Here is a 27,575-nt window from a genome sequence, read left to right as displayed (position 1 = left end):
TTGCGGAGCACAGGCTCCGGACACGCAGGCTCAGCGGCCATGGCTCACGGGCCCAACCGCTCCACGGCATGTGGGATCCTCCCGGACCAGGGCACGAACCCGTGTCCCTTGCATCGGCAGGCAGACTCTCAATCACTGTGCCACCAGAGAAGCCCTGCCCTTCTCAATTTAAAGTAAAATTTTGGAATCATGATAAGTATTTGCCTCAAAGGAGATTTTCCTTGCAGGTTATTTGATATCCACAGACTAATCGGAAGGGATGAAACTGTCATGCATGCCCGTGCCCACTCCCCACCCGCCACGGCCCTGGCTTGCCTGTTGAAAACAAGGGAGTAATTTTTAAGGAAATAAAGCTCTGCTAAGGACACTGCTAAGGACCCATTTATCTAAAGGGAGCTGACCGGTGGTCACCCATCTTAGAAGCACTACAAGTTATACAAAGAGAGACATTTGAAGGAGCAGCTACTCACTAACCATCCACTAGCAAGACTCCAGCATCAGTGGAAACCAGCAAGGCCTGGCCCCAGGGATCTGCACACACGGCTTCGTGAGGGAAATTACTGCAGAAACACTGGGGCTCCCAAGGCTGCGAGGCAACCAAGCATCAGAAGGTAAGTGCACCAGAAAGAACACACCGGCCCATCAGGTGGAAACGCACAGCACACCACCACCCAAAACAGCAACACAGATGCCCTCAAACCCTGGGAGCTAGAAGGGCTCTGTCTCAGTTACCTTTCTTAAGAAGAAAAGTCTCCTTCCAGAAACGCACGCAATAGGAAAAGGCTGGAGTCACACGTTTCTGGCACCGTGACCAGAGTCTATATCGTAATGACACCCCACAGGGGCAATCGGAACATCAGTAACATTTTCTAAGCAAACGTTTCTCTTTATTATAAGAGGAAGTCCCACCCAACTCTCTAAACAAAGTCAGATTCCTGTGTTGCTGATTCGGCAAAATTATTAAACCGTACACAATGCAAGAAGTTGATATCATCTTAACATGAAAATGCTTACTGACCCATTTAAGGCTACAAATCTTCAAGAAAAAAATAACACCTGTTTGTAGGAATATGGCGAGGGCTGTTGATGAAACGCACTCGTGTTCCCCCACGTGACACATTCACATCATGGAACTCGCATCCTTAGTTTCATTCCATGTCGGGCAGGAAAAGTCAGCTCCCCCTCACTGCTGCCTCGGAGCTGCGGCCGATGCCTGGAGTCTGCAGGCGCTGTTCGTGGCTTCTGAGCCACACCAGAATCAGGGACATTCTCAACCAAACCATTAATTTCTCTCCAAAGCATGTGGCTTGCCCTCAAGGGACAAGGAAGTCTGTGGAGATTCTCAGGGACGAATTGAAGTCCCACGTCTTCACTTTTACCTGGGGCTGTACAAGAGCCCGTGTGCATGTGTAGGTGTGTTTGCATGGGCCGGGTGAGCACACGCTCGCACACTCAAAGTAGAAGCGATGGCTCTGAGGTCACCTGCAAGGGTGTCATTTGGGATGAGGGTAAACACTGTGCATTATTGCTGTCTTAGAGATGTATGCTTTCCCTTTATAAAACCCAACAGCCACAAAATGAATATTCTAATTGCTAAGATGAGGCTCAGGCTGTTGTAAAAAGATCACACAAAGAATGTGAAGATATTTTATAAACTGAAAGAGGGCTGCACAAGTGCAGGTCATTACTTGGAATGGCAGTTCCCTAAGATTTCTGGAAATTCTGAGTTTGTGACTTAGAGCAGGAGGATATTCAAAAGCAAAGCCAATGTAAATGCCAATTGGGCGACAGACACAGACGCTAGAGCATTAGACACCAAGGTGGAAAGCCAACTCCGAATAACAGAATGTTCTCTGCGTGCAGGACACAAGATCAGAACGCTTATGCAGAACTGGGGTTTTTAACCCAGAAGATCTAGGGGCCCTGAAGAATCCAGGGTGGCTTAGGGAGGTCCGTGAAGCCCTGAAACTGTGTTCAACGTGCTGTATAGGTGCCATTCGTAATTTTAATGGGCTGCAGTGTGTGTGTTGGGGGCATGGGGGTCCACTGGCTTCACGGGCCCTCAAAGTGGCTGGAGACTGCAAGAGTCTGAGGCCATCACGTAGGAGGTGTCAGCGATGAGAACTCAGCCCCAGACCCACAGACGCTCTGGGCTGAGGCCTGATGGCATTTATCATTGCACTGGACTCCCCGCTGCCACGTGACGGGCTTGGTGCAGATTCTGAGGGCAATGATGTGGTCTTCGGGCCTTCCTGCCCAAGCTCAGAACTCTTTACTGGCTCCCTGCTAAGGACATTAACACAGCTCATGAAATGATGGATGCCTAGGAGGCTGACGATGCCCATGCTCTGCAAGCAGAGCACTCTCGGGAACAGCATGTGGGACTCTGGCCTCTGCGGAGCCAACTGCACAACAGTCCATGCGGGCGTGTAGAGTAGTGCTTCCTCAAGGATGGCCCGTGGCCCACTGGCAGGTCACGCACTGATCCAAAACATGGAAGCTCTTTCTTTGTCGTTCACCAGTGAACAAGTTACTTTCATTTTTATGTACACCTAAGAACTTCTTATTAAGAAGGTTACTAAGTCTTACTGGAATTTGTTATCTATAAAGGGCTTGACAACACTGCAAATTCTACTCTTCATAGGAATAAGCAGATAGTGGGAATTTTTGCAATCTTTGGAACCTTTGGAAAAGATGCTTTGCCATTGGTCTTGTCTGAAATTGGCTGTGGTTTTTCCTCATCAGTTGTATTTTGAGCTCATCATTTTCTTGAAACCAGACTTTAAAGTTTGTAGGTTCTGCAATTCAGATACAGATCATCCATACCTTTATTGCGAAAGTAGATGTATTCGTAATTCTTTTGTTTTTACGATGGCCATTTCTCCAGTGAGGCAATGTCTGTGGATTTGTTCCATTTAACTACCTTTAACATACTCTGAACATAGACATATTTCAGTATGTAGGGTATGGGCTCTACAGTACAAAATCGTGCAAACAGTAAGTTTGTACTGCGACTTGTTTTCATTGTTTTCTCTTGTATGCTTGATGACCACCTAGTTCTTTTTCCACGGAAAGTGGAAATGAGAAGTAGATACTCAGGCCACAGAGTTATCGGTTTGGTTGAATGAACTGTAGATAAAGCAGTGGTTGCTCAGCTGTGGTCCTCTGACCAACACCATCAGCACCAACTTGTCAGAAATGCACATTCTCAGGGCCCACTCAGACCGACGGAATCAGAAACTCTGGGGGTGATTCTAACACACACTAAGGCTTGAGAAATACTGCCCTAGAGCCTTGCCATTTAGTGTGTCCATGGTCAGCAGCACAGGCACCACTTGAGATCCTGTTAGAAATGTAAGCATCTTGGCCCTGCCACGCAGAGCTGTTGATGAGAACGTGCACTTGGTCAGGATGTCCAGGTGGTCTGTTGGAACACAGGGCTTGAGGAGCACTGCTGAGCCCAGTCTGCTTGTCCAGGTCCAGTCTAGCAGCTCCGCTCCTTTAAGCAAAGGCACAGGCACAATATGGAAACAGGGAGGCTCTCACTAGATGCTACCCAGCTTTAACTGGGGCTTCCCCTGTGGACTCGGCTGTAGACAAGCTGTTCCTCTCCTGCTCCACAAACCTCTTTCTAAGAATCTCAATAACTTCACTGAGGACAAAGGACATTCACAGTTGAACTTGAAAGCATCATCGACTCACCTCTTTTTTACAGATCCCCGCTGCTACCAAGCTTGATGGAGCATCCCCTCTCACGATGGATTTCAGCTTTAGTGCCTTACAGAACAGAGATCTCTTTCAGTTTATCGGGCAGGAAAACAACAGCAGGATCAACAAGTATGATTTGAAAAAAATTTTTTTAATGAAACAGGAGTAATTTCAGGCTAAAGTTTCAGGTTCCCATGCTGCCCTATCATTGAAGAGAAGGAACGGAGACAGCTGGACCTGGTGAAGCCCTCATGACTTCAAATGTTTTCTGTCATTTCAACTAATCAGTATATCAGTACAGTGATTTCCAAACCATCATTGGAAATGATGGTATTGGAAAGAATCCCCAGGCCCCTCCTCAAACTTGATGAATCAGAATCTCTGAAAGTAGAGTCAGGGTATCTTTTTTTGTGTTTTTTTAAATATTTATTTATTTGGCTGCGCCGGGTCTTAGTTGTGGCATGTGGGATCTAGTTCCCTGACCAGGGATCGAACCCGAGCCCCCTGCATTGGGAGCGTGGAGTCTTAACCACTGGACCATGAGGGAAGTCCCGAGTCGGGGTGTCTTTAAACACGGACCAAAGTTGGAGGGTCCCAGTAACAGTGCACCTGCTTTGGGAAAAGGTTATCTTTGCCGTTAAGCTTTCCTGATCGCCTTGCTATCGGCTTGACTTCCGGGTCAGGACCTTGCCTGCAGCTGGCAGCTCTCCCCCTCCCTCCCGTGACATGGGGCCAAGGTAGAGAGCTGCGCCACCTCCAGAACTGAGAAATACTAATGTCACGTAGGAGCAAGGCAAAGGGGGAATGGTTTCCTCCAAAATCTGGAATAAGGTGGTGCCTGGGAGCCACCTCACTGTGACGACTCCTTCCAAGCGGTAGGGGGAATCCAGGTCTCCTGTGAGGACACCCCCTATGTGCTGACTCCTGCCAGGGAGAAGTTCAAGGTGCTTTTCCTAAATTGGCTCCCCACACTTCAGAAAATTCCCAGGAGGCAGGCAAATGATACGTGCTCCCTTATCAAGAGGGAGCCCAGCCTGGGCCGCCCTGTGGCCTCTTGCTCCCAGCCAGTGTCATCCCGCTTCAGCAGAGGGCTTTCCTCTCACTCACGCCTGCAGAGAGCTACACCTACATGGTTATCAAAAACCTCCTTCGTCTAGGGACTTCCCTGGTGGTTAAGAATCTGCCTGCCAATGCAGGGGACACGGATTCGAGCCCTGGTCTGGGAAGATCCCACAGGCCGCGGAGCTACTAAGCCCATGCGCCGCAACTACTGAGCCTGTGCTCTAGAGCCTGTGAGCCACAACTACTGAGCCTGTGCGCCTAGAGCCCATGCTCCGCAACAAAGAGTAGCCCCCGCTCGCCACAACTAGAGAAAGCCTATGCGCGGCAACGAAGACCCAACACAGCCAAAAAGAAAAAAAAAAAAATCTTCGTATAAACAACAAGGTCCTACTGTATAGCACAGGGAACTACATTCAATATCCTGTGATAAACCATAATGAAAAAGAATATGAAAAAGAATATATATGTATAACTGAATCACGTTGCTGTACAGCAGAAATGAACACATTGTAAATCAGTTATACTTCAATAAAATTAAAAAAAATTCTCACTCGTGGTTCTACAATAATCCTAAGAGAAGTGACAGAGCTCTTCCAGGAATATGCAAACATAACATTCTTTGCAGGCAGGCCATCTGGTTTGGATGTCAGAATAAAACAGGTGTCAGAATAAAACCCACCTGCCCTATTCTAACGAACTCTGCCTGGCGGGCCTCCTCTTTCTTCCGTGCTGACTTGGGCGACTCTGGTAAGACATCACTGAAAGATCGTCTATTAAGCATGTTCTGAAAAAGAGAGACAAGTTATGAATTCCAAAGATGGTTGTCAAATCTCATCCTTCGGCTTCTCTTAGTGCACAAACCTATTTGTCCAAATGGTCCCACTGCTGCCTTCTCTATTAATTCTCTCAATAAGCATCTATGAGGCACCACTTAAGTGCCCGCCAGGTCTGTGCTAGACGCGAGGGATTAAGGAGCAACAGGGGGAGAGCCTGCCCCGTGGAGGCTGAGAGCACGGGCTCTGGAATCAAGCAAATCAGCATCCCCCCTCTTACTAACTGCCTAACAGTGTGGTCGGCCACCATGCTGCACAGCTCCAAGGATGCCATTCTCAGAGAGGGGCACCCCTGGAATACGACATACAAAATTCTCTGTGAACGGTACTCCCTGGAGTTGTGCAGCTCTGTGGCCTTCTAGGTAACTTCGGGCAAGGGAGTTAATTTCTGAGTCTCAGTGTCTTTGTGTGGCTAATACCGGTCTCTGAGGTGTGTTATGAGGACTAAGTGAGGAAATGCATGGAAGGTGCTTGGGCACATACTCAGTAAATGTTAGTTTTCTTCCAAACTGCCGAGAACTGGGTGCATGCATGCAATTAGCAAGTATTGCCTGAGCATCTACTGCTCTGCCGGATTTGGGGGATGTGATGCACATGGTCTGTGTCCTGGTGGAGCAGAGTCTATGGGGGAGACAGATTAAGTAGCTGATTACATGACTGGCACATGGGATAATTTCTATGAAGGGGAGGTCCGTCAAGCATGTGGAGGCATTTAACAGGGGCACGTGGCTTCAGCTGGGGGCTGGGGAAGGCTGCTAAGGCAGTGATGTTTCCGGTGAGACCTGAAGGACATCACATATTCCACTTGGTACCCTCTCTTCACCGTTTCCTGACTTTAAGGAAAAAAGGGAATGGATAGATTGCCAATGATGGCTGGCTCTTTAGGGCCCTGGGGTTGGTCTGGACCAATCCCTGTGAATAGTTAGGGTGTAACGACCAGCCAGAAGTCAAGGGCACCTGTAAGATGGTGGTGCTCACTGTGCTGAAGGGAAAGGACTGCACGAGCACCAGCTTGTTTTGATGTTCGCCATCTCTCCGGGCGGCCACCTGAGACCGGACACTGCATTTATGTTCACACATCAGTATTAACTCCTTTTGCCGGAGTTTGTAGTTGTACCGATTCTAGGGAAGTCTCCCCCCTTGTTCTGCGCTTCCTTGTTAAATTTGGGAAATGCTTCTAAACAACGATTTCATTTTGCATTAACACTCGTTAACCACTGTGACATGTGGTGATCTCGCACTGAGTCTAGAGGCCTCCAAAAAGCATGGGTGCCCCTCGAGGTGCTGGGTTCCTCAGGGAGGTACTGGGTCCCATCAGTGTGGATACACCTTCAGCCTAGGAAGTATCTGGCACAAAGTGGATTTTCAGCAAATGTACATGCTTATTTTCAGAATATGTACATGCTTATTTCAGTGCCTGAATATGGGGCTCGCCAGTAAATCTCCAGAAAACCTTATAGAGCCCCCAGTCTCTGCCCCCAAATCCCCACTTTGCCTGTCTATCAGCTCCATGGCACGGGTAATGCTGAGCAGTACCCCCAAAGACAGATACCCCAAAAGTACTCTCAAATGCTCCAGGGATTGCTGACTGACATTCATGCCCTCAGCCTGCATCTTGGCTTCCACAGGCCTTGGCTTCATGAAAATCACACTCCTGTATATGGACATTCAACATCCCTTCTTCCCGTGACAACCATGAGAGAACATGAGCCCCTGGAGGCCACAGTCCAGTACTGACAGCAAGATCAGGTGACTCTATGCTTTTCTAACCAGGACTCATCGCTAGGACTTGTGTTCTCAACTCAGACCCCGTGAGAAGGAAAGAACACCACGGACCCAGGGTTACCTTATGCAAATCTGGCATCAAATCCTGGTATAAAGATCGAATCAACATATCCAGAGTTCGTCGACGTTTCTGGGCGAACGTTGGGGTTTCCAGAGTGGCTTTTTCACCATTAATTACTAAAATAAATCAAGTTATAAAGGGAGTTGCAAATATTAACAGGCTATTGAAAAACGCCCTTCTCAAGGAAACTCCTCACAGTAAATGCCACCCACTTTCCTAATACTGGTATAACTCTTCTTTCATGGAATGATGCTTAAAACCTCTATAAATTTCTCTGTACAAACCCATAGTCCATAGGTATGTCTATCTCACCCTTCTTGTTGGATTATAAGCTTCCTGAGCAGAGGGTACATCTGATTACTTGAAGACCTAGCACACACCCAATGTGCCCTCATCCACAATTCCACCCACCCATCCATCCAACCATCCCACTCATCCATCCATCCACCTACCCACCCATCCACCCACTCATCCAACACATGGGCCAAACCACCAGGATGCCATTCAATGGGATTAAATATATATTTGCTGCATTTTGTTAGAAAAAATAACAATTGCCTAAGCAGAGTACTGGGATTCTTAGCTCAATGAAAGTTTCTTCTGGAAGAAAAAGCCGGTGGTTTAGTGGACAACAGACACTGAGAGTCAGTAAAGTGGAAGAGCACAGAATCGAAAGTGTGCAGTACAGTCAGGAGCTTGAGGTCAAGATAGTTATGGGTTTGAATCCCAGCTGTGCTGTTATCTGTGCATTTTTAAGCAAATTATTTAGATTCTTGGGGTCTCAATTTTCTAGCTTGTAAAATGGATATAACCATATTTCCTTATAGGGTTGTTGTAAGAATGTAAGTCATAGAATACGTACAAAAGAACACAGAGCTAGGCATATCAAACTGAATAAATATTAGCTATTTGGTGGGTAGGATGGTAGGTATAGATGAGAACCCAGGAGAGACCTTCGCGACACTGTCAGAAAACTAAATACGCTTCTCGTGAAGAATTAACAGAACATGGAATGCAATCAATGCTTAAACAATGATGTCTTCTTTATAGCATATCCTGGGAGAACTGGAAGAAGTGTATTCTGATGTAGAGCAAGTTGGAAAACATTCCAAAATAGAAACTTACATTTCACCAGCAAAAAGTCCCTGAATTCCTGGTGGTCTGTAAACACTGGTGGGGAGGGCAAGGGTGGGCCAAAGAGTGGTACGCTTTCCTCTGAAAATATTTTCAGCCTGTGTAGAGAACATTGCAGAATTACTTGGTTTTTCTTCAAAGATCACCGATATTTGGATCTTAAATTTGTTCAGTTGCCTATGCGATTTGTTAGGAATACTCCTTCCATAGGAGGAGGGCCTTCTCTGGGCTGCCAGAGCCTTGGCTACCGTGCAGCAATCCTATGTGCTTTAGGGCAAAGACCAAGTCTTACTGGATCCTTCGTGGTGCAACCCACCAAGACGCAGGCAAGGTCAGGCACCCCAGGAACAATAGCAAAGACCACCACTGAGCACCCACTGCACACCAGGCAGCATACTTGGTATTTTAAGACATAGCATCAGCTGATTCTCACCAACCTGTCCAGGGAGAATCATTACCTTCACTCCACAGACGAGGCTTGAGGCTCCAAGAAGATAAACACCTTTTTTTTCAAAGCCTCAAAGTTAATAAGTGATAGAGCTGAGATTCTAACCCAGATCTATTTGGCTCAAAGTTCATGCTCTTTTCACAACATCACGATACCTTTTAACAGATTAATTTTTGAGAAGGATAAACGGGTAAGAATGTAGCCTAGGAAGGAGGGTACTCTGGTCAAGATCAAATATATCACACTTGTGCCCTCTGTGGAGCACAGTAACATTCCTGACCCTGACCCTTGGGTCTACTGCATGGAGCAACACTATATGAAACAAGCTTTTCCTGAAGACACGGCGGCTTTCAAATCAATCAGAAAATATGTATATCAAGAGTCTTAGGACTTCCCTGGTGGCATAGTGGTTAAGACTCCGAGCTCCCAATGCAGGGGGCCTTGGGTTCGATCCCTGATCAGGGAATTAGATCTCACATGCATGCTGCAACTGAGAGTTCACATGCCATGACTAAGGAGCCGGCGAGCCACAACTAAGGAGCCCGCTTGCTGCAACTAAGACCTGGTGTGACCAAAAAAAAAAAAAGTCTTAAAATGAATGCCAAGTTAACATGTGAGTATGAGAATTAGAACAAGCAATCGAGATAAAGTTGTTACCAACCTGTAGTTGTCCTTTTGCTGATCATACCTCACTAAGGCAAAAATATCTGTGGTGATGGTTAAGGAAATTAATCAACGACCCCAACTCACACAGTCAACGGCTTGTGCTTTGCAAACCCTGTGTGCAGAATCATCCTGGACCTGCACTCCTGGGGTCAGGGCTCCTGTCACCCATAGGTTGACACGGAACCTTGACTTCTGTTAAAGACACAGCCCGGGAAGACACAGGTTCAACCTCTGCGTGCTCATCCTTTCGGGAAAGGGATGCTTCTCCAAATCCGTCAGAAAAGCAATATAAGTAACGCTATTAAGCAACTACAACAAAGCAAAAAGATCAGTTCCCTTGCCTGAAAGTATAAACAAGGTCCCAAAATGAAATTAGTCATATATTTCATCTCACACATTTTGAAAAGAAAAGAAATCTAAATGTTTCCACTGTACACCTTCCTTCTCTCTCCTTCTGGCTTTGGTAGACAAAACAAACCAAAACAAACCAGTGTAGCTGGCGGCAGCCTCTCAGTAGAATCTGCTTTGCTTGTGTTGGGCGAGTTGAGTCTGAAGTAGGACCACCTCCACCAGCTTTTCTTTCCTTCTTCCATTCCTCCTCCTCCCCCACCGTCTCCCAGCCCCGGCTTTCCTTAGCTAGGGCTAAAAACCATCCTCAGTCCCTCAGTTTCCACTCCTAGACTTAGTGGAAAGAATTTGCATTAATTATCAGCTTGTCCCTTTCCAGAAACAAATATGCCAAGCCTCAAATCTAAAACTCATAACAAAAGGAAATTCTAAAAATAATGATGATCTCTGTCATTCTGATCACTTCCCTCCCCCTACTGGAGAAGTTTTCTTTCTGTTCTACAAGAAGAACCGCTGCAGGAAGAGGGAAATATTAGTCCTACATCAGTGAACAGAGCAAAATATCACTTATTATTAATGTGTACGTGCATATCTGTTTCATTCCCTGCCCTCATGGCAATTTTGTGAGGCTACAGTGAACAAGTCAAAGGATGCAGAGCAAACTACTTGCAGATGCAATGAGTCACCACGGTTCTATCTCCCAATATTTTCACTGGAGTTTCCAAGGAACATGAACAACTAGACCAGAATTTATTCTGAAAAACGCCGATTAGTTGCCTTTTACTTATTATGTACAACCTGTAGGCACTACCGCTGGGTCTCACTGTCACGGCCAGCGGCCCAGGACAATGCGGCCAAGGCTGGGGATGTGTTGGGCTGACCATGCTCACGTGCCAGGCCTGTGTGACTGAGCTGAGCTTGGACATTACCGAGAACTTCAGCAGGGCTTTGGCAGCAATATGAGCTAAAGAGGGATGAGAGGAAGCAGAGGGAAAGCAAATAATCATAGGATTAATTCTATCATATCTCAAACGTCAAGAGATGGTAATGTAGCAGCCATTCCTAGGGCTTAGAATCAACAAAGACACATTATTTTGGCTTTTTATCTTAACTTGCAAGTTTTTATACCTAAAGCAAATTTCTCAGAGGATTCACTAACTATAATTCTTCTAATTCCTTTATCATCAATGGGTGGTAGGAAGTTTCCCTCATTTCATAGACTACCTGAGGAAAGGGAAGATAGTTCCAAAGTCAAGAATTCTCTGAGAATGCGTCCATCCATACTGCAATGGATGGAGAGAGAAGAGGGAAAAATACAACACAGTGGGTCTAAGAATCTAGCAAAGCAAAATAACCACAACATGCCAGTCAACCGTAACATTTGGTTTGAGGGTCACTTTAAGTCCAGTGAGGCTGACCAACAGCTTGCTAATGGGAGGGTTCACACAGGCTCAGGATACGTGTAAAGTGGGAGCGGATCATGGAAGGCTTGAAGGCAGGAGAAGGTTCCTCCCCTTCCTGGAACACGATGGTGACGATGTCATTTCCAATGTGGCGCTTCCTTTCTACCTAGATGCAAACATACAACACATCCCTTGAGAAGTTTGCTCACACACGGTACATTCACAGAGTTAAAGCACTAACTCGGCACAACAAACCCCAACGCTCACAGAGCCCAGAGCTTCAGTATCTTTGCCTCCTTGCCTCCCAAATTTCACCAGCCCATCTCCTGGCTTCCCTAGCCATCTCCTCCCCTCCTCTCCCAATTCAGGCCTGCATTTCCTCTTGACTACCCTCCCTCAGGAGCCTCCTTAACAGCCTCCTTGCCTCCGTTCTCTCCCACTTTACTGCTCTGATTGGGTTCACCTTCACTCCTGCTCCATCTCCTTAGTCTGACATTCAAGGCCCCCAGACCAGAGGCATTGCATCAGAATTCCCTAGGGACGGGGCTCAAACATGTATATTTAAAAATATAAATAAATGCCTTCGCTAGTTCTGAAGCATATACTTGGCGAGAACAATGGCCCTACCTAATCTGACCCCAGCCTGACCTTTCCAAAATGATCTCCTAGACCTGTGGTCAGTGAATCTTTTCTGTACAGGCCCAGACAGTAAATATTTTTGGGTTTGCAGATCGTACTGTCTCTTTACAACCATGTAGCTCTGCTGTCGTGACACAAAAGCAGCTATAGACAATACATAAATCAGCGGGCATGGCTGTGTTCCAGTAACACTTTATTTAACAAGCAGTACACTAGATCTGGCCCATGGGCCATAGTTTGCCAACCCCTGTCCAAGACCTTTGCCTAACTGGCCAAACAGAATGATTCACTGTACTCCATGGATCCCTTGTGTGTCCCCTATTCTATACAGTAAGCTCCCGAGAACAGGATCCCTATCTGATTCATATTAGATATTATTCTCATTTTGCAAATAAGGAAACTAAGGTTTAGAGATGTTCTAATAATTTCAATTCAGTTCAGTTCAAAAAGATTTTTGGCAATTGTTTCTTGGATATGACACAAAAAGCACAGTCAATGAAAGAAAAAAATACACAAATTCGACTACATCAAAATTTAAAACTTTTGTACACTAAAGGATGCTATCAACAAAGTGAAAAGGCAGCCCAAAGAATGGGAGAAATATTTGCAAATCATATATCCAATAACATATATAAAGAGCTCCTACAACTCAACAACAAAAATACAAATAATGTGATTAAAAAATAGGCACAGTACTTGAATACACAATTCTTTAAAGAAGATATACAGATGGATAATAAACAAAGATGCTCAATGTATTAATTATTAGGGAAGTGCAAATCAAAAGCACAATTAGATACCACTTCACACCGATTAGGATAGCTATTTAAAAAAAAGAAAATAACAAGTGTTGTTACAAATGTGGAAAAATTGGAACTTATGCATTGCTGGTGGGAAAGTAAAATATAGCCACTGCTGTGGAAAATGTTATGGTGGTTCCTCAAAAAACTAAACATAGAATTACCATATGATCCAGCAATTCCACTTCTGGGTATATACTCCAAAAATTGAAAGCAGGGACTCAAATAAATATTTGTACACCAATGTTCTTAGTGGAAGTATTCATAATAGCCAAAAGGTGGAAATAACCCAAACATCCACCAGTGGATGAATGGATAAAGAAAATGTGGTATAAACATACAATGGAATACTATTCAACCTTAAAAAGGAAGGAAATTCTGACACATGGTACAACATGGATGAGCTTTGAGGACACTGTGCTCAGTGAAATAAGCCAGACACAAAGGGAAATGTTGTTTGATTCCACTTATATGAGATTCCTAGAATGGTCAAATTCATAAAGACAGAGAGGAGATGGTGGTTGCCAGGGGCTGGGGGAGGGAGAAATGCAGATTTATTGATTAATGGGTACAGAGTTTCAGTTTGGGAAGATGATAAAGTTCTGGAGATGGATGGTGGTGATGACTGTACAACACTGTACTTAATGTAATTAATGCCACTGAACTGTACACTTAAAAGCAGTTAAAATTGTAAATTTTATGTTAAAATAAAAATAAGTAATTTTTGATGTATCAACTGATGAGTGGATAAACAAAATGTGGTAGGTATCTAAAAAATGGGAAATTATTCAGCAATAAAAAGAGATGAGATACAGATACAGGCTACAGCATGGATGAAACTTGAAAACATGCTAAGTGCAAGAAGCTAGTTACAAAAGACCACATATTATGTGATTTCATTTATATGAAGTGTCCAGAATAAGCAAATCAAGAGAGAAAGCAGATTGGTAGTTACCAGAGACCGGGCAGTGGTGGAGTGGGGAGTGATGGCTAAGAGGAGAGGAGCTTCTCTTTGGGGTAAGAAAATATTCTAGAATTGATCTTGGTGATAGTTGAATAACCTTGTGAACATACTGAAGTGGGCAAATTGTATGGTATATGAATAACATCTCAATAAAGCTTTTATATATTTTTTTTATTTATTCTTTTTAGATTAATTAACTAATTTTTGTACAGCAGGTTCTCATTAGTTATCCATTTTATACATATTAGTGTATCTATGTCAATCCCAATCTCGCAATTCATACTACCACTGCCCCCCCTTTCCCCGCTTTCTCCCCGTGGTGTCCGTACATTTGTTTTCTACATCTGTGTCTCTATTTCTGCCTTGCAAACTGATTCATCTGTACCATTTTTCTAGATTCCACATATATGCATTAATATACAATATTTGTTTTTCTCTTTCTGACTTACTTCACTCTGTATGACAGCCTCTAGGTCCATCCACATCTCTACAAATGATCCAATTTCATTCCTTTTTATGGCTGAGTAATATTCCATTGAATATACGTACCACATCTTCTTTATCCATTAGTCTGTCAATGGGCATTCAGGTTGCTTCCATGGCTTTTATATATTTTTTAAAAGTAATTATTGAGCTCCTGGTATATGCCAGGAACAAAGCAGACAAATCTCCCTGCCCTCATGGGACATACACTCTAGCAGGGGGTACAGAAATTACATAGTAAATATAACAAACAAGTGTACTAAATAACACACATAATGTTAGGCGGTAATATGTGCAATGGAGTAAAGAGAGCCACGCAGGGGCCTGGGGGCGCTGGGGGAGGGTGGGTTGCAGCTTTAAATTCAGCCAGGGGTTCAGTTTAACAGCTGACATTTGCGTAGATCTGAGGGCGGTGAGTGAGTCAGCCAGAGTATACCTGGTAGGAGAGAGTTCTAGGAGAGTTCTAGGCAGAAAGAAGGGCAACGCCAAGACCATGACATGGGACAGTATCTGGTAACTCTGGGGAACAGGAAAGGAAGCCAATATGACTGGGAGGGAGGAAATAAGAAGAGTAGTGGGCGACGGGACCAGAGAAGGAACAGAGGTCACGCAGGGCCTTGCAGGCCACTCTAAGGATCTGGCTTTGACTCTGAGTGAAGCAGGAGCCACTGTTTGGGAAGAGACTGATGTGCATTTTAAAGGATCACTCTGGCTGGAGGACTGAGAAACAGTCTATCAGGGCACCAGGGTAAAAGCAGGGAGGCCAGAGAGGAAGCTACTGCAATAATCCAACAAGAGGTGATGGGGCTCAGAGCTGTGTGGTAACAGAATTGTGAGGAGAGTTTAGGTGTCATCTGAAGGTCGAGCCAACAGGATTTCCTGACAAATTGAAAATGGGATGAGTCAGAGAGGGGTCAAGAATGACTCCAGAGTCATTTTGCCCCAGAAACTGGAAGAACAGAATAGCCATCAACAGAGATAAGAAAGACTGCAGGAGGAACAGGTCTGCAGGAGAGTCGGAGTTCAGCTTTGGAAAGACTATAGGTCTGAGATGTCGAGCCCAGGGGAGGGTCGAGGACGCTGCATTTCTGGCCTGGAGTTCCCGCGAGGGCTGGCTGGAGCTGTAAGTTGGAGTGTCAGTGGCATATAAAAGTTATTCAGAACCATAAGACTGGATGAGATCATAAAGGGACGAATGAGTGTAGAAAGAGAAGAGAGAGGAGAACCGAGCCCTGGGGCTGGCGGCACACACGGGGTGTCCAAGATCACAGAGCTAGCTCGTGGCAGAGCTAGGGCTTGGCCCAGATCCGGCTGATCACAGAGCCTGTGCTTTCATCTGGTCCTAGGTGCTGCTGTCGGGGTCTGGAATGCTGGGAGACTGGATGTTAGGGGTGCAGACATCACGGGACGTTAGGGAGAAGATAAGTCTCAGAGAGCCAAATAACTACACCCCCTCCCCTGCCCCCATTGTGGTTTGGTCTGGTGATGGAGGAGAGAGATGAAGGAGTTAACTGTAATACCAGAACCTACAAAATCTTTGTGAAAGCTTGTTTTTTTACATCAGATTTGGGAATGTGGCTTGGACTGTTCCACTAGCATTCTAGATGCTAGGAGGTCAAAAAGCCACCAAGATTTTATGAGCCACGTTGGCCTCTGAATTTTTTTTTTTTTTTTTTTTTTGCAGTACGTGGGCCTCTAACTGTTGTGGCCTCTCCTGTTGTGGAGCACAGGCTCCGGACGCGCAGGCTTAGCGGCCATGGCTCACAGGCCCAGCCGCTCCGCGGCATGTGAGATCTTCCCGGACTGGGGCACGAACCCGTGTCCCCTGCATCAGCAGGTGGACTCTCAACCACTGCGCCACCAGGGAAGCCCTGGCCTCTGACTTTTGACCATTACCCTAGGCCCCCAAGAAACCATGACAGGTTCAGAAGGAGGCTTGCAGTTAGTGGTCCTTCTCTGCTCTCCCACAATCAGGCACCAATAAGGTTCACTGTCACTGTGCATTTCTTTGACTCTTGCCACCTGCTTTATCTTCCTGGTAATAGAGACAAGTTTTCTACTTGTGATTTTCTTCATATCTACTGATGCTGGGCAAGTGGAGGACACTAGCACTACCCATGGAGCTGGCCAGGATGTTGAGCACACCAGAGTCCATCTGGGAATATTTCAGTTCTCCTGATAAATGCGCTACATCTTAATATGCTAACAGCCCCCTCAAAAAGATAAGATTAACGACTTAGGACTTCCCTGGTGGTGCAATGCTTAAGAATCTGCCTGCCAGTGCAGGGGACACGGGTTTGAGCCCTGGCCCGGGAAGATCCCACATGCCGTGGAGCAACAAAGCCCATGCGCCACAACTACTGAACCTGCACTCTAGAGCTTGCGAGCCACAACTACTGAGCCAGCGTGCCACAACTACTGAAGCCCGTGCGCCTAGAGCCTGTGCTGCGCAACAAGAGAAGCCACCACAACGAGAAGCCCACACGCTGCAACGAAGAGTAGCCCCGGCTTGCCGCAGCTAGAGAAAGCCCATGCACAGCAACGAGGACCCAACACAGCCAAAAACAAATTAAATTAAAAGAAAAAAGATTAAAGACTTGGGTTGGGTGAAGTTTGAACTGTCACATTGCTTCCTCCTGTCTCTGGCTAAGGCCCTTATCTGTCACAGGACATGGGCAATGTTGGTGAACGTACAGGGCTGAAAATGTCGGACAGAGTTGGGGGAGGAGGAGGATTGTAATATACTTCAGTGGAAGTTTTTCGCTATTATTGCTGAGATGTAAGAGGTCAACACAATTCATGACGATTGGGAAGGCCAGCTTGGTCTCTCTTCTCCACGTGATCCCAAGATCCTAAGAGCTTCAGCTCCTAAGAGGTAGAGACAGCCTGGTAGCACTAACATAGGTCACCTCAACCACACGAGGGAAGACGCCTTGCAGAAGGTAGCTCTTAGCCACTTAAGCAGGTTTCCTGGGCTGAGGCACTTCCTGCTTCCGCCTGTCCTTTACCAGTTAGCCTTCTAAAATCAGAAAGAGCTTAAAACCTCCAATGGGTCTCCACTGCCTATAAGACAATTCACCAGCTCCTTATTCCAGGCCCCAAACCACCAGACAGAACGAGCTCTTCCTGACCTCCCCTCACCCCCCACCATGTCCCCAAAGCGCCGCTATGTCTCAAGACAACACCGCCACGTTTTAGCCCAATGATCTGCATTGTGTCTTTCCCCCTCACTGAAGTCTTACTGAAATATGGATTATAAGTGTTCAGAAAAAAGCCCTTTTAGCCCATCACATACCCTCTCTAGGTTCGTATTTTTCACAAATCTTTGCTGAACAACTGTCCATTCGTGTTTGTGATATTTACTTATACAGATGCCTTCAGTGTGTAAAAAAAGGGACAAGAATCTAATAAAAAGGTAAATGGAATCCCCCAAGTCCTTCAAAAACCAGCAGCATGTATCATTGTTATATCTAGATTTCATCAAACTGGCAAGTTTTCTCTTGGAAATGGCTAATCTCTGGGGTGGGTGAGGAGTGTTCTCAGGTAGTTTTTTCCCCGACAGGGCACAGGCCATGTAGACGCTCAGTGTTAACCTCCTGCACTAACCTGAAAAAACACTTGCAACCATTCCTCAGGAAACATAGTGTTACATCTTGGAAAAATCTCATTCTGACAAGACACAAGGCACATGGACAGAAGTCACAGAGAAAAGGCCACGTACATGCAAGATAGTCCCTCAGGAGTGTAGAAAACCACACTCACACAAAGGCGTACACACACACACACACACACGTCCACACAGACGTGTACACGCACCACTGCCTCTGATCCTTTATTTCCTGATCAGTGAGGGTAGTTCTTCCTACGGCTTGTTGAAAGTTCAAATAAACAGACTGTAACAACATCCCCAAAATTGGTGCCTGAAGTTCAGCTCATGTATTAACATCCATAATCTCTAATTCTATGAAGTCATAGCTATGCTTTCTCCACACTGAGGTCACTGACTATTGAATGGTTTGCGTGTTCACACGTACCTGCTGTTTGTTCTCTTTGGAATATGGCAACATGGTGGAAACATGAAACATGATCTCATGCCCTTGGTAGATGGTATAAACAGAATGAATCCCTGTGGTGTCATCTGTAAAATACAATATACATTTAGTGAGCACAGAGAATTCTGAGGCCATAAGGAAACAGTCTTTATTTGCAGACTAGAGGAATACAGCAGTTAGTACATCCCAAAGATCCTGTGATTATCCACCTGAGTGGAAGCAACAGTATGGAGCCCCCTCCAACAGATGCAAGGCTCCTGCCCACACGGGGGGACCCCTTCACCCCCCTCTAAGCTCACTTGCTGTCTGATTCATGCCTTGCCTTGGAGCAGAGGAGATCATGAGAAGTCTGGGCTCAAAGGAGAGTATGTTACAATTCCTTGCCTTCTAGTACTGCTGGTGTTCAGGACAAAATGAACACAAGATGACATACAAACAGCTATCATGTCCATAAAACAAAAGGAACTATGTCCCTGGCAGCACTGTATAGTGATTCAAAGCATGCGCTTTGGAGTTAGACTTGGATTCGAGTTCTCATTAGCTATGTTCCTTGTGACACGTTACCTTGCCTCCTCTGAGCCTCAGTTACTTAATTTGAAAATGGGGATGAAAACAGTGTCTAACTGCTAGGGATATCTATCAGATTACACTGAGAAAGGGCAGTGAGGATGATGGACTTGCAAGTACTCCAGGAGTCACCACAGGCACACAGAGCTTGTCAGGGGGGCAGGAGCAGCGGGGAGCTGAGGCCTGAAAACTGGGACCGAATACTTCATCTCTGCATCTGCCAGTTAAGTTACTCACAGGGCAGCTCTCACAAATCGCCTAACCTTTCCATATTCAGAATCTGTGACACGACTCCAACGTGGGCAAGATGGGGCCCCCAGAGGGTCAAGGCACCTGATTTGAAGCCTATCAAATTTAGGCCAAATGAGCCTCACGTCACCTGCCTGGCTTACATCAAGGACTGGCCGTGAAAAGCAAATAAAATGACAGAAGTAAAAGTACAGGAAAAAAACTGGAAATGTTGTACAGATATGAGATAGCGCACCCACCTTGGGTATAAATTCAAATTCAGATGGGGCTGACTAACAAAAGTTATACAAATCACAGCAGAATGGATCAGGAGGCAACCTTACTTTTGGTGTCCAGACCTCCACGGTAGCCTGTCCAGCCCTTGAGAGTGATTGTGTCACCCAGGAGATTTAAAAATTTTTGAAAAGCGTCACTTCCGATTTCTGTAAGAAGAGGTCAAATGTGAAGAAAGTACAGTGTCCACAAGTCCCCGTTTTCTAACTATGCAGTGAAATCACTTGAAAATTAACTAGGCTCCGCCGACATGCGCAGCAGGCGAACAGAATGAGAAATCGTGCTTCCCTCTTCTCGGAGACTGTACAGGAGGGTCACAGTTCCCAGAATCCAAGGAAAGGAAAACTACAGAATTAGACTAACCAACCTGAGCGCTACCAGACTGGGGTCACAAGGGTCTAGTATTGCAAAATGAAAGCATCGTTACTGCTCCCATTGATAAGAAAAGTGTGAAATAACAGGAAATAGGACCATTTTATAGTTCTCTCAAGCATAAAAAACCCAGAGAAAAGTCGTCTCTTTGCTCCTGAGATTATGTAGAATGAAATTCTTCAAATCCCCATGTAATTTTCCAGTTAGACTGTATCCCTGGTGCCAGTAATTTGGTGAACAATAAATATTTGCCAGATGAAGGAAACTGGGCAACTTCTTTCCTATAAAATTTACCCTGAAAATTTACCCTTCAACTTCATAAAACTACTGGCTGTTTCTTCACATTAAAAACTCCAACGCAACAGCCAAGTTCAGCTGGGATCATCTAAATTGCAATGAGGCGGGGCCGGGTGTCGGAAGAAAGGAGACACTCACCATTGCTGAACATGTCATCATCTGTGAGCTGCCCATCTTTGGCAAAAAGAACCCCAAACTTGAAATTCACAGAGCCCTTACAATGAGACAACAAAAGGTGCTGAATTTAATTTTCTCATCAAAGCATACACAGTTATGAGATGTGCTAGTCGTTATTCAGGAACACTACAGTGACCTGAATGACTACTTGGTGGATTACTTCCTCCCCTCCATCTCAATTTTCACCAATATTAACAACAATCATTCCTTGATTTTTATAGCTTACAGAGGAAACTGTGCTTTTCTGTGAGTTCATTTGAAATTTCACTACTAATAGCGATTGCAGGATGCCAGGTCCATTCTGCAGCAAAACAGTGCTCAAAATAAACAGCCCACAGGAACTCACAGGACTGGCACCATCCTCTGATCAGCCCAGCAGCAGCAGTCTGGAACCTGGAGAGCTCAGTGTAATTCAAAATTTAACACAACAATCTGAGGCTGATATCTCGTGGACTCTTTTAGAAATAGAAATGGAAACTGTAGGCAACGTATTCTAAAAGCTCAGTTGCCCCAATTCCTAAAGCTATTTAATCTCAAGAAGTCATAAAACAGATGTGGGGAGGAAAAGGCAATCAAGAAGCAGTTAGTACAAATGTTCCATCTACTACCCTCAACTTGAAATGCTGGCTTAACATCAGACTCTGTGGGAATGATAAATACCAAATGCAAGATAACAGCTTCCACAGGGAAGACAGAGGAATGGGATCAGGGAGCTCAACTGTATTTTTAATATATATATTTTTTTCTTAAATTGGGTAATAGGGTTATAGGTCTTCATTATATTGTTGTCTATACATTTTTGTGTGCCTGGAGTATTTCATAATTTTAAAAAATCTGAGGTTGGAAAAGAATCAACCCTTGCAAAGGCTGTTTGATGGGGGAATTCTCAGGGGTCAGTTAAGGGGCAAAGAACAAAGGTGATTAAAACAGTGCCAGTGGGTCAGAGCGGGGAATCAAGGCGGCATGCCTGAATTCAGGACAGCTGGATCTGGGAGAATTAAGACTGAAAATCCAAAGGTCTACGGCGGTACTTCTAAACATTCTTCTGCCCCCCGGTACACCTGAGGGGCAGATGCATACCCATCAGTAGTAGTAATTTTCTATCTGGTGGTTTCCTCTACGGAGTGAGGAAGAGGGAGGCGGCCCCCAGGCTGTTCCCTCCACCCGGGGCTCCTCCACAGCTCCTTCTACAGAAGCTCTTGCCCACCGTGCGGGTCTCAGCTCAAACGTCAATTTCCAGAGAGGCCTTCCCTGATCTCCCAACACACTGCCGCATTGTTATTCTCCATCCCGGCAGCTTATTTATTTTCTTAATAGCACTATTCACAGTCTGTAATTCTTTTTATTGAGCTTGCACATTTGCCCGTTTCTACCACTAGAACTTAAGTCCTGTGAAGGAGGGAAGGTACACATCTTACTTTCCGTGGAATCTCCAGGACCCGCCACTGTGCTGGGTATATTGGAGAGGGTTAATAAATATTCATGGCATAATTGTATGTGTAATAAATGAGAAAAGAAACACAAGTGGTCAGATACAACTTATTATTCACAAGCTGCTTCCAAATGATCACCTCTTCATCACAAACCCGTTTTTGGTAAATTTCTTGGGATTTTCTCAAGGATTTCTGTCCACTTCAGGGTTCTATGATTTTTTTTAGCTCTTCTTTCTCTCCTTTGGGAATGTGACAGCAATCACATGTCTCTAAGACTCTGGCACCGCTTCCATTCTCAGTGGTCCCTTAACAAGCACCTACAGTAGTTCAGGGTCTGACAGATGACTCTCTTAGAATAACAGTGCAGACACTGAAGCAGTGGTTCTCAAACTTGAACAGGCATCAGCATCACCTGGAAGCCTTGTTAAAATAAAGATTGCTGGCCCCATTGCCAGGGTCTCCAATTCCACAGGTCTGGGGTAGGGTCCAAGAATTTGTATTTCTGATAAGTCCACAGGTGACATTGATGCTGCCGGCCCAGGGACCCCACTTTGAGAACCACAGGACTAGAGGAACCAACCAGCAGATGGTCAGGAGGCCCAGGATCAGGTCCAGCTGAGCTGACAGCTAGCAGGCCAAGGACAGAAAGACTGGGTCAGTGACCGGAGTGATGAGCCATGAGCCATGAACTAACAGCCTGTTAGAACCAGAAGGGACCCTCTGGTCCACTGAGTCCATAGCTTTCATTTTACAGAAAGGACAACTGAAGCCCAGGGAAGAAGAGACTTGCCCAAGGCTGGTACTAAGTGGATGGCAGGACTGGGGTTGGAAGTCGGGTCTCCTGACTTTCGATCCAGTGCTCTTTCCAACACAGTGGCAGAGTCTTCTCAGGATGGTTTTGAGTTGAGCGAAGCTAAGTTACAAGCAGAAATAGGACCCACTGCTGTCTGATCACTGGCTGAAGCTTTAAAAAGCTTTGTTGGGGCAGCTCTGTGACTGGCATCAGTACCCTTGCTGAGGGTACTCACCCACTTCAGGGGGAGGCTCCAGAAAGACTGGTGTTGCAAGGCCTTGATAAGTACCTGAAATTCCTTACGGGGTCTCATTTTGGTAATTTTGTTTCCCGGGCTTCCCAAATGATGTCAATGAATAACAGAGTTTTCTCCTATCTCCAGAAATCAAGGCATCGCTGAACAGATGCATTATATTTTTTGAGGAGATAGTTTTTAGGAGGGGCTATTTGAGGAGGGCATCATTTGATTTGGGGATTCCTGACCACCCCGGGTCATATTTTAACGAAGTGTTGAGCCTAACGTCATCAGTGCTTCATGAGGCTGGCTGCCACTTGGGGGATGGGAGGGAGTGCTCCAAGTCCCAAGACCACACCTGGGCCCCTGGAGGGAGGTGACTGGTGGAGGGAATCTGTGGGAACTGGTTTTCTTGGAACTTCAGTCCTGCTCAGACACTCACCATAGAGATGAGGTCATATTTGTAATGCCTACTTGTATGGGACTTTAAATTTTTAAGTTCTAAATTTCCTGAGACAAAACTCAACATGATTATAACCAACGTATAGTCACATTCTTGGGAATTAATAGTATGCTAGGAATTATATTTCTTCTGAAGAAAGTGAAGTATACGGGGTAGACTAACGTCCCATTGATTCCAGAAGAATCTTTTGGAATCAAGAAATCAAATTCAAAACTGGACGCCCCCGGCTCCTTGTTACTCTTATTTAGGCAATGTCTCCATATTTCTGTGATTCACATGTTCCTACACATCTGTCACCCTCTCCACGAGTGTTTACTTGGGATGCCATGTTCTCTCCTGGCGGGGGCAGGGGGCGCTCTCTACACAGTGGACAAGTAAAACTTGGGTTTCAGGACACCAAACAACACTTTATCAAACAGCTAACCTTTCAGAAACATCACTAGTATTGTTTACTAATTTTTTCCCTGCCCATCTTTGCAGCTGATTATCACTATAATTGGGTGGAATTGAGATAAAGTCAAGAAGCTGGCAGGATTAGAGAAGAGTGCATTGGCCACACAGCTCTCAGAGAAGCTCTGAAGGATGCTGGCCACTGCTCACACCTCTTCAGGAACATTGTCATGAGTGCTCTTGTTGCTTCTAGCAAATATTCCCCTTAGTAAGGAAATAAAATTGAGAAATAAAGAGATCAGCTACTCTTTTTTTCAAAATTTGGGAGATCCAAAGAAAAGTGTGAGAGGATATACACCAAACAGCAAACAGTGGTTCTTCAAGGGAGGGGGGAAGTGGCAAAGTGGGGGAGCTTTCATGTTTTCCATTGATAAATTTCTGTACTGTTTGTCACAACGGGCAGGTGCATGCACTCTTGGGCGCTCAATAAATATTTGTGAATTACTGAGTACAGTAATTTTGAGACATAAAAACTATATATAGTATAATCCTAATTTTATATAAAATATAACAAACATATATCAAAATGTGATACTATACCAATACTAGTTTCCTCTGTGATTGTAGGTGATATTTGCTTTATGCCTTTTGTGCATTTCTGTATTCTTCAAATGTTTGTCAGAAATGTGTATGACTTTTATTTTTTGCCTTTTACAAACTACACGTGGAGTTCATGGATTCTTTAGCAAAAAGCATGATTCATACATGATTAATATGTAGATTAAAATGTAGATGTCTCCTTCTGCCCGCTCTCTGCCTCATCCCACCTTACACTTCCATGAACCTGCCCAAAGCAACTCCTGCCAACAGTCGGTGGTGAAACCTCTCAGCCTCCTTCCTTGCATTTACATCACCATGTTCAGGAATCAGCTGAGATGCCGTTGCCTCAGAGAAACCCTCCCTGTTTGGTTAACGTATAAAACCTACCCCTGACTCCGCATCCCCTACCTTGTTTACTTTCCCCACAGCTATTGGGGCTGTCAACAGTACCGTGTTTATGTTTGCTTATTCACTTGCTTAGTTGGTCTTAGCCCACCAGATTGTGAACTCCATGAAGAAGGGACCTTGTCTTGTTCAGCAGTGTATCCCCAATGCCTCAAGTAGTACACAGTTCACCCACAGTCAGAGTTCAGTAAACATTTGTTGAATCAATGAATGGAGGAGAGGAGTGAATGAATGAACACACATAGAAATCTGTGTTTATAAAAATAACTGGGATTATGCTGTAAGTATTGCCCTGTGAATTGCTTTTTTCTCAGTAAATACTGTCGTGGAAATGTCTGCATGCCAGTAAATAGAGGTCCACCTCATTCTTCTTAATGGCATCATAGTATTTCATAATTCATTCAATCAATACATGATTCACTTATTCAACCAACAAATATTTACTCTGTGTCCTCTATCTGCACAGTTCTAGGCTCTGAAGATACAGCAGTGAACAAAATTGAATAAGTCCCTGCTCTCATGGTGCTTACATTCTAATGGGGGCAACAGATAAAAACTGAATAAATGAAATCCGTGTGTTAAGAAGAGAAACAAAGCAGTGAGAAGGGCAGTGGGTGAGAGGCAGGGTGTGCTATCTTAAACAGGCGACCAGGGAAGGCCTTGCTGAGCAGAGACGCTAATCAAGTGAGGGTGTGACCCGTGAGACACCTGGGAGGAGCATCCCTGCGGTGGGAAGAGCAGGCTTCCTGAGGAGGTGGCAGAAGAAGGAAGTCAGTGTGGTTAGTGCGGAGCAGAGGATGGACAGGTGGCACCAGCCATATCACGCAGGCCCTCGCAGGGAGGACCTGGCCTGGCATGTTTGGATACTCTGTGAAAACTAGAAGAGAGGAAGCAGGAAGAAGAGCTGGAGAGCTGCACAGTCCAGGCAGGAGACGGTGGGGCTGGTGTCGAGGGGTCCAAGCGGTGGTGGTGGAGGCATTGAGACATGTCCATGGAATGTGCTGATGGATTAGATGGGGGTGTGACAGAAGGAGCGGTGTCAAGGATGTTTCCAAGTTTGGCCTGAGCAACTGGACGGATGATACTGCCATTTACCGAGAGGCACAGTGTACACACACTCCACTGATTTACTCAACTGTCTATTGATAATATTTCGGATATTTCTCTATGTTAGTTATGGACTTGGAAAACCCAACATATTTTTTTTTAAAGTGGGACAACAGGAAATGGAAACATGCAAATAATATGGCATTCTGTAAGTCGACTGTGCTAATAAAGTACACTAGCTTTAACTGAATGAAAACAAAAACCTAATTCCTTACCCTGATCATGAGGTTAACATTCGAATATTTCCAAGCAGATTTAAGCAGCTTGATTGTTTTTCTATCTTTACGGCTAGCTGCATAGAAAATTCTGAAATACACCCTAGAAAACATGTCAGTGGAGTCTTTCAGTGATAAGAGATTCTCGCTGTGCAAATCCACAGAGAGGTGTGCCTGGGAGAAAGGGCTGTGTTCCTGGTGAAGGGGAAGCTTGTTTACAAATATGGAGGCGGAGCGGCACGACCAAGCGTCTGTCGAGACTACTTACCTCTTGCTCTTCAAGAACCAGCAAGTCCTGTCAAATGAAGTTCGAAAAGTTATGTCCATGCTGAATGGTGGTCATTTTATGTTGACTTTCTGTGAAAGCCAAGCTTCAGTCTACTAACATTGACACCACTTTTCTCCCCTTCGAAGTGCTTAAAATATTCAAATTTAGCTCTACAGATTTTTATACAATACCTGGTCATTTAGGAAAGGCATATTATACCGCACCTATCGGGAAACAAAGATGATGCATAGCAGTGGGAAGAAACACACAGATACCTAGGTTTCTCTAACCACTTAAAGCTAGCTTAACATATGCCGCTTCTGGGAAGATTTCACCCGAGAAAAATGTTACACAGAAGGGCAGTAGAAACAGACAAATAATATTTTAAAACAGCATCAGCCAGCTTCCCACTTTTGGTGGAAAGATGCCTTCTTTAGAGTTCAGTTGGTCTATTTTCTGTTTACCTTTTGGATCCAGTGATCTGTAAGAAGTCTTTTCCCTACACCGGAAGCCTGTTGCTCAAGCCTTCCTAAGGGAAATCTACAGACACCTGATGACAGCAGGGGAACTCCTGCTGGTAAGTTGCACACACACACACACACGGATGCTCACACCCACAGAGGATGGAGGTAAAGCTCATGAATGGAAGGGAGAGTGTGAAAGTGTCTTTTGTTTGGTGAAAAACAGGCATAGAGTTATGATATAAATAGGCAGAAGATTGCTGTATCTCGTTTTCTTGTCCTGTCTCATTTTGTGGGAGAGAGAAAGCAGATAAGGATGGCCAGGCAGGGGTGACCTCTCTGGGCAGAGGGATCTGCTCAGCAGCAAGATGCAGAAGGAAGCATGTGAAAGGCTCGTGGGTTTTGGCCCCAGTGTCTGGGGGTCCAGGCTCCAAGAAGGAAAGGATTGAGTATGATAACTGGTACAAATTAAGTAATAAGGGCACACTGGTACTGAATTTATAATTCTAATTTGTTTTTAAGGTGGCTATAAGGAACTACTATTAAGCACATTATAGCTTAAAGTTGCTTAAAGTTTAACCTAACACATCCATTTTTGCCTCAGTTCCTTCTGGGGTTGAGTCTAATTAAAAATTAAATTAGAACAAAAGACATGGGAATTCACAATTCTATACATTTCTGGTAAGCTAAGTTGAGAGCCAGTAACTTATTATAAAAGCTAACTGTATTGTGAAGGTATGCACACAAAGATCGCTCACGCTTCCATCCATCCTTCTCATACTGCCTGAATTATTTCCCTGAAAAGCAGATTTAAGCATGATGCTCCTTTGCTTAAAGATTCTACTGGCTTGGGCTTCCCTGGTGGCGCAGTGCTTGAGAGTCCG

At 45.0% G+C, this 27,575-nt stretch overlaps 1 protein-coding gene across 3 annotated transcripts in view; it reads right to left on the bottom strand.

Moving 5' to 3' along the window:
- GARNL3 (GTPase activating Rap/RanGAP domain like 3) overlaps positions 1 to 27,575 on the bottom strand; it is a 160,561-nt gene that overhangs the window by 29,161 nt on the left and 103,825 nt on the right. For all 3 annotated transcript variants that reach the window (XM_007471720.1, XM_007471719.1, XM_007471718.1), the window contains 11 exons: positions 26,231 to 26,257; positions 20,283 to 20,358; positions 19,526 to 19,624; positions 18,369 to 18,472; positions 11,506 to 11,614; positions 9,693 to 9,738; positions 8,575 to 8,681; positions 7,450 to 7,565; positions 5,450 to 5,554; positions 3,703 to 3,777; positions 475 to 586 (listed from right to left, as the gene is read on the bottom strand). In XM_007471720.1, coding sequence (XP_007471782.1) covers positions 475 to 586; positions 3,703 to 3,777; positions 5,450 to 5,554; positions 7,450 to 7,565; positions 8,575 to 8,681; positions 9,693 to 9,738; positions 11,506 to 11,614; positions 18,369 to 18,472; positions 19,526 to 19,624; positions 20,283 to 20,358; positions 26,231 to 26,257 — 976 coding nt within the window. The remainder of the gene's footprint in view (positions 1 to 474; positions 587 to 3,702; positions 3,778 to 5,449; positions 5,555 to 7,449; positions 7,566 to 8,574; positions 8,682 to 9,692; positions 9,739 to 11,505; positions 11,615 to 18,368; positions 18,473 to 19,525; positions 19,625 to 20,282; positions 20,359 to 26,230; positions 26,258 to 27,575) is intronic.

The sequence above is a fragment of the Lipotes vexillifer genome, unplaced genomic scaffold (assembly GCF_000442215.2).
Source record: "Lipotes vexillifer unplaced genomic scaffold, Lipotes_vexillifer_v1.1 scaffold98, whole genome shotgun sequence".
NCBI lineage: Eukaryota > Metazoa > Chordata > Mammalia > Artiodactyla > Lipotidae > Lipotes > Lipotes vexillifer.
The sequence above is the reverse complement of the archived record's forward strand: the minus strand, read 5'-3'. Positions and strand labels throughout refer to the sequence as shown.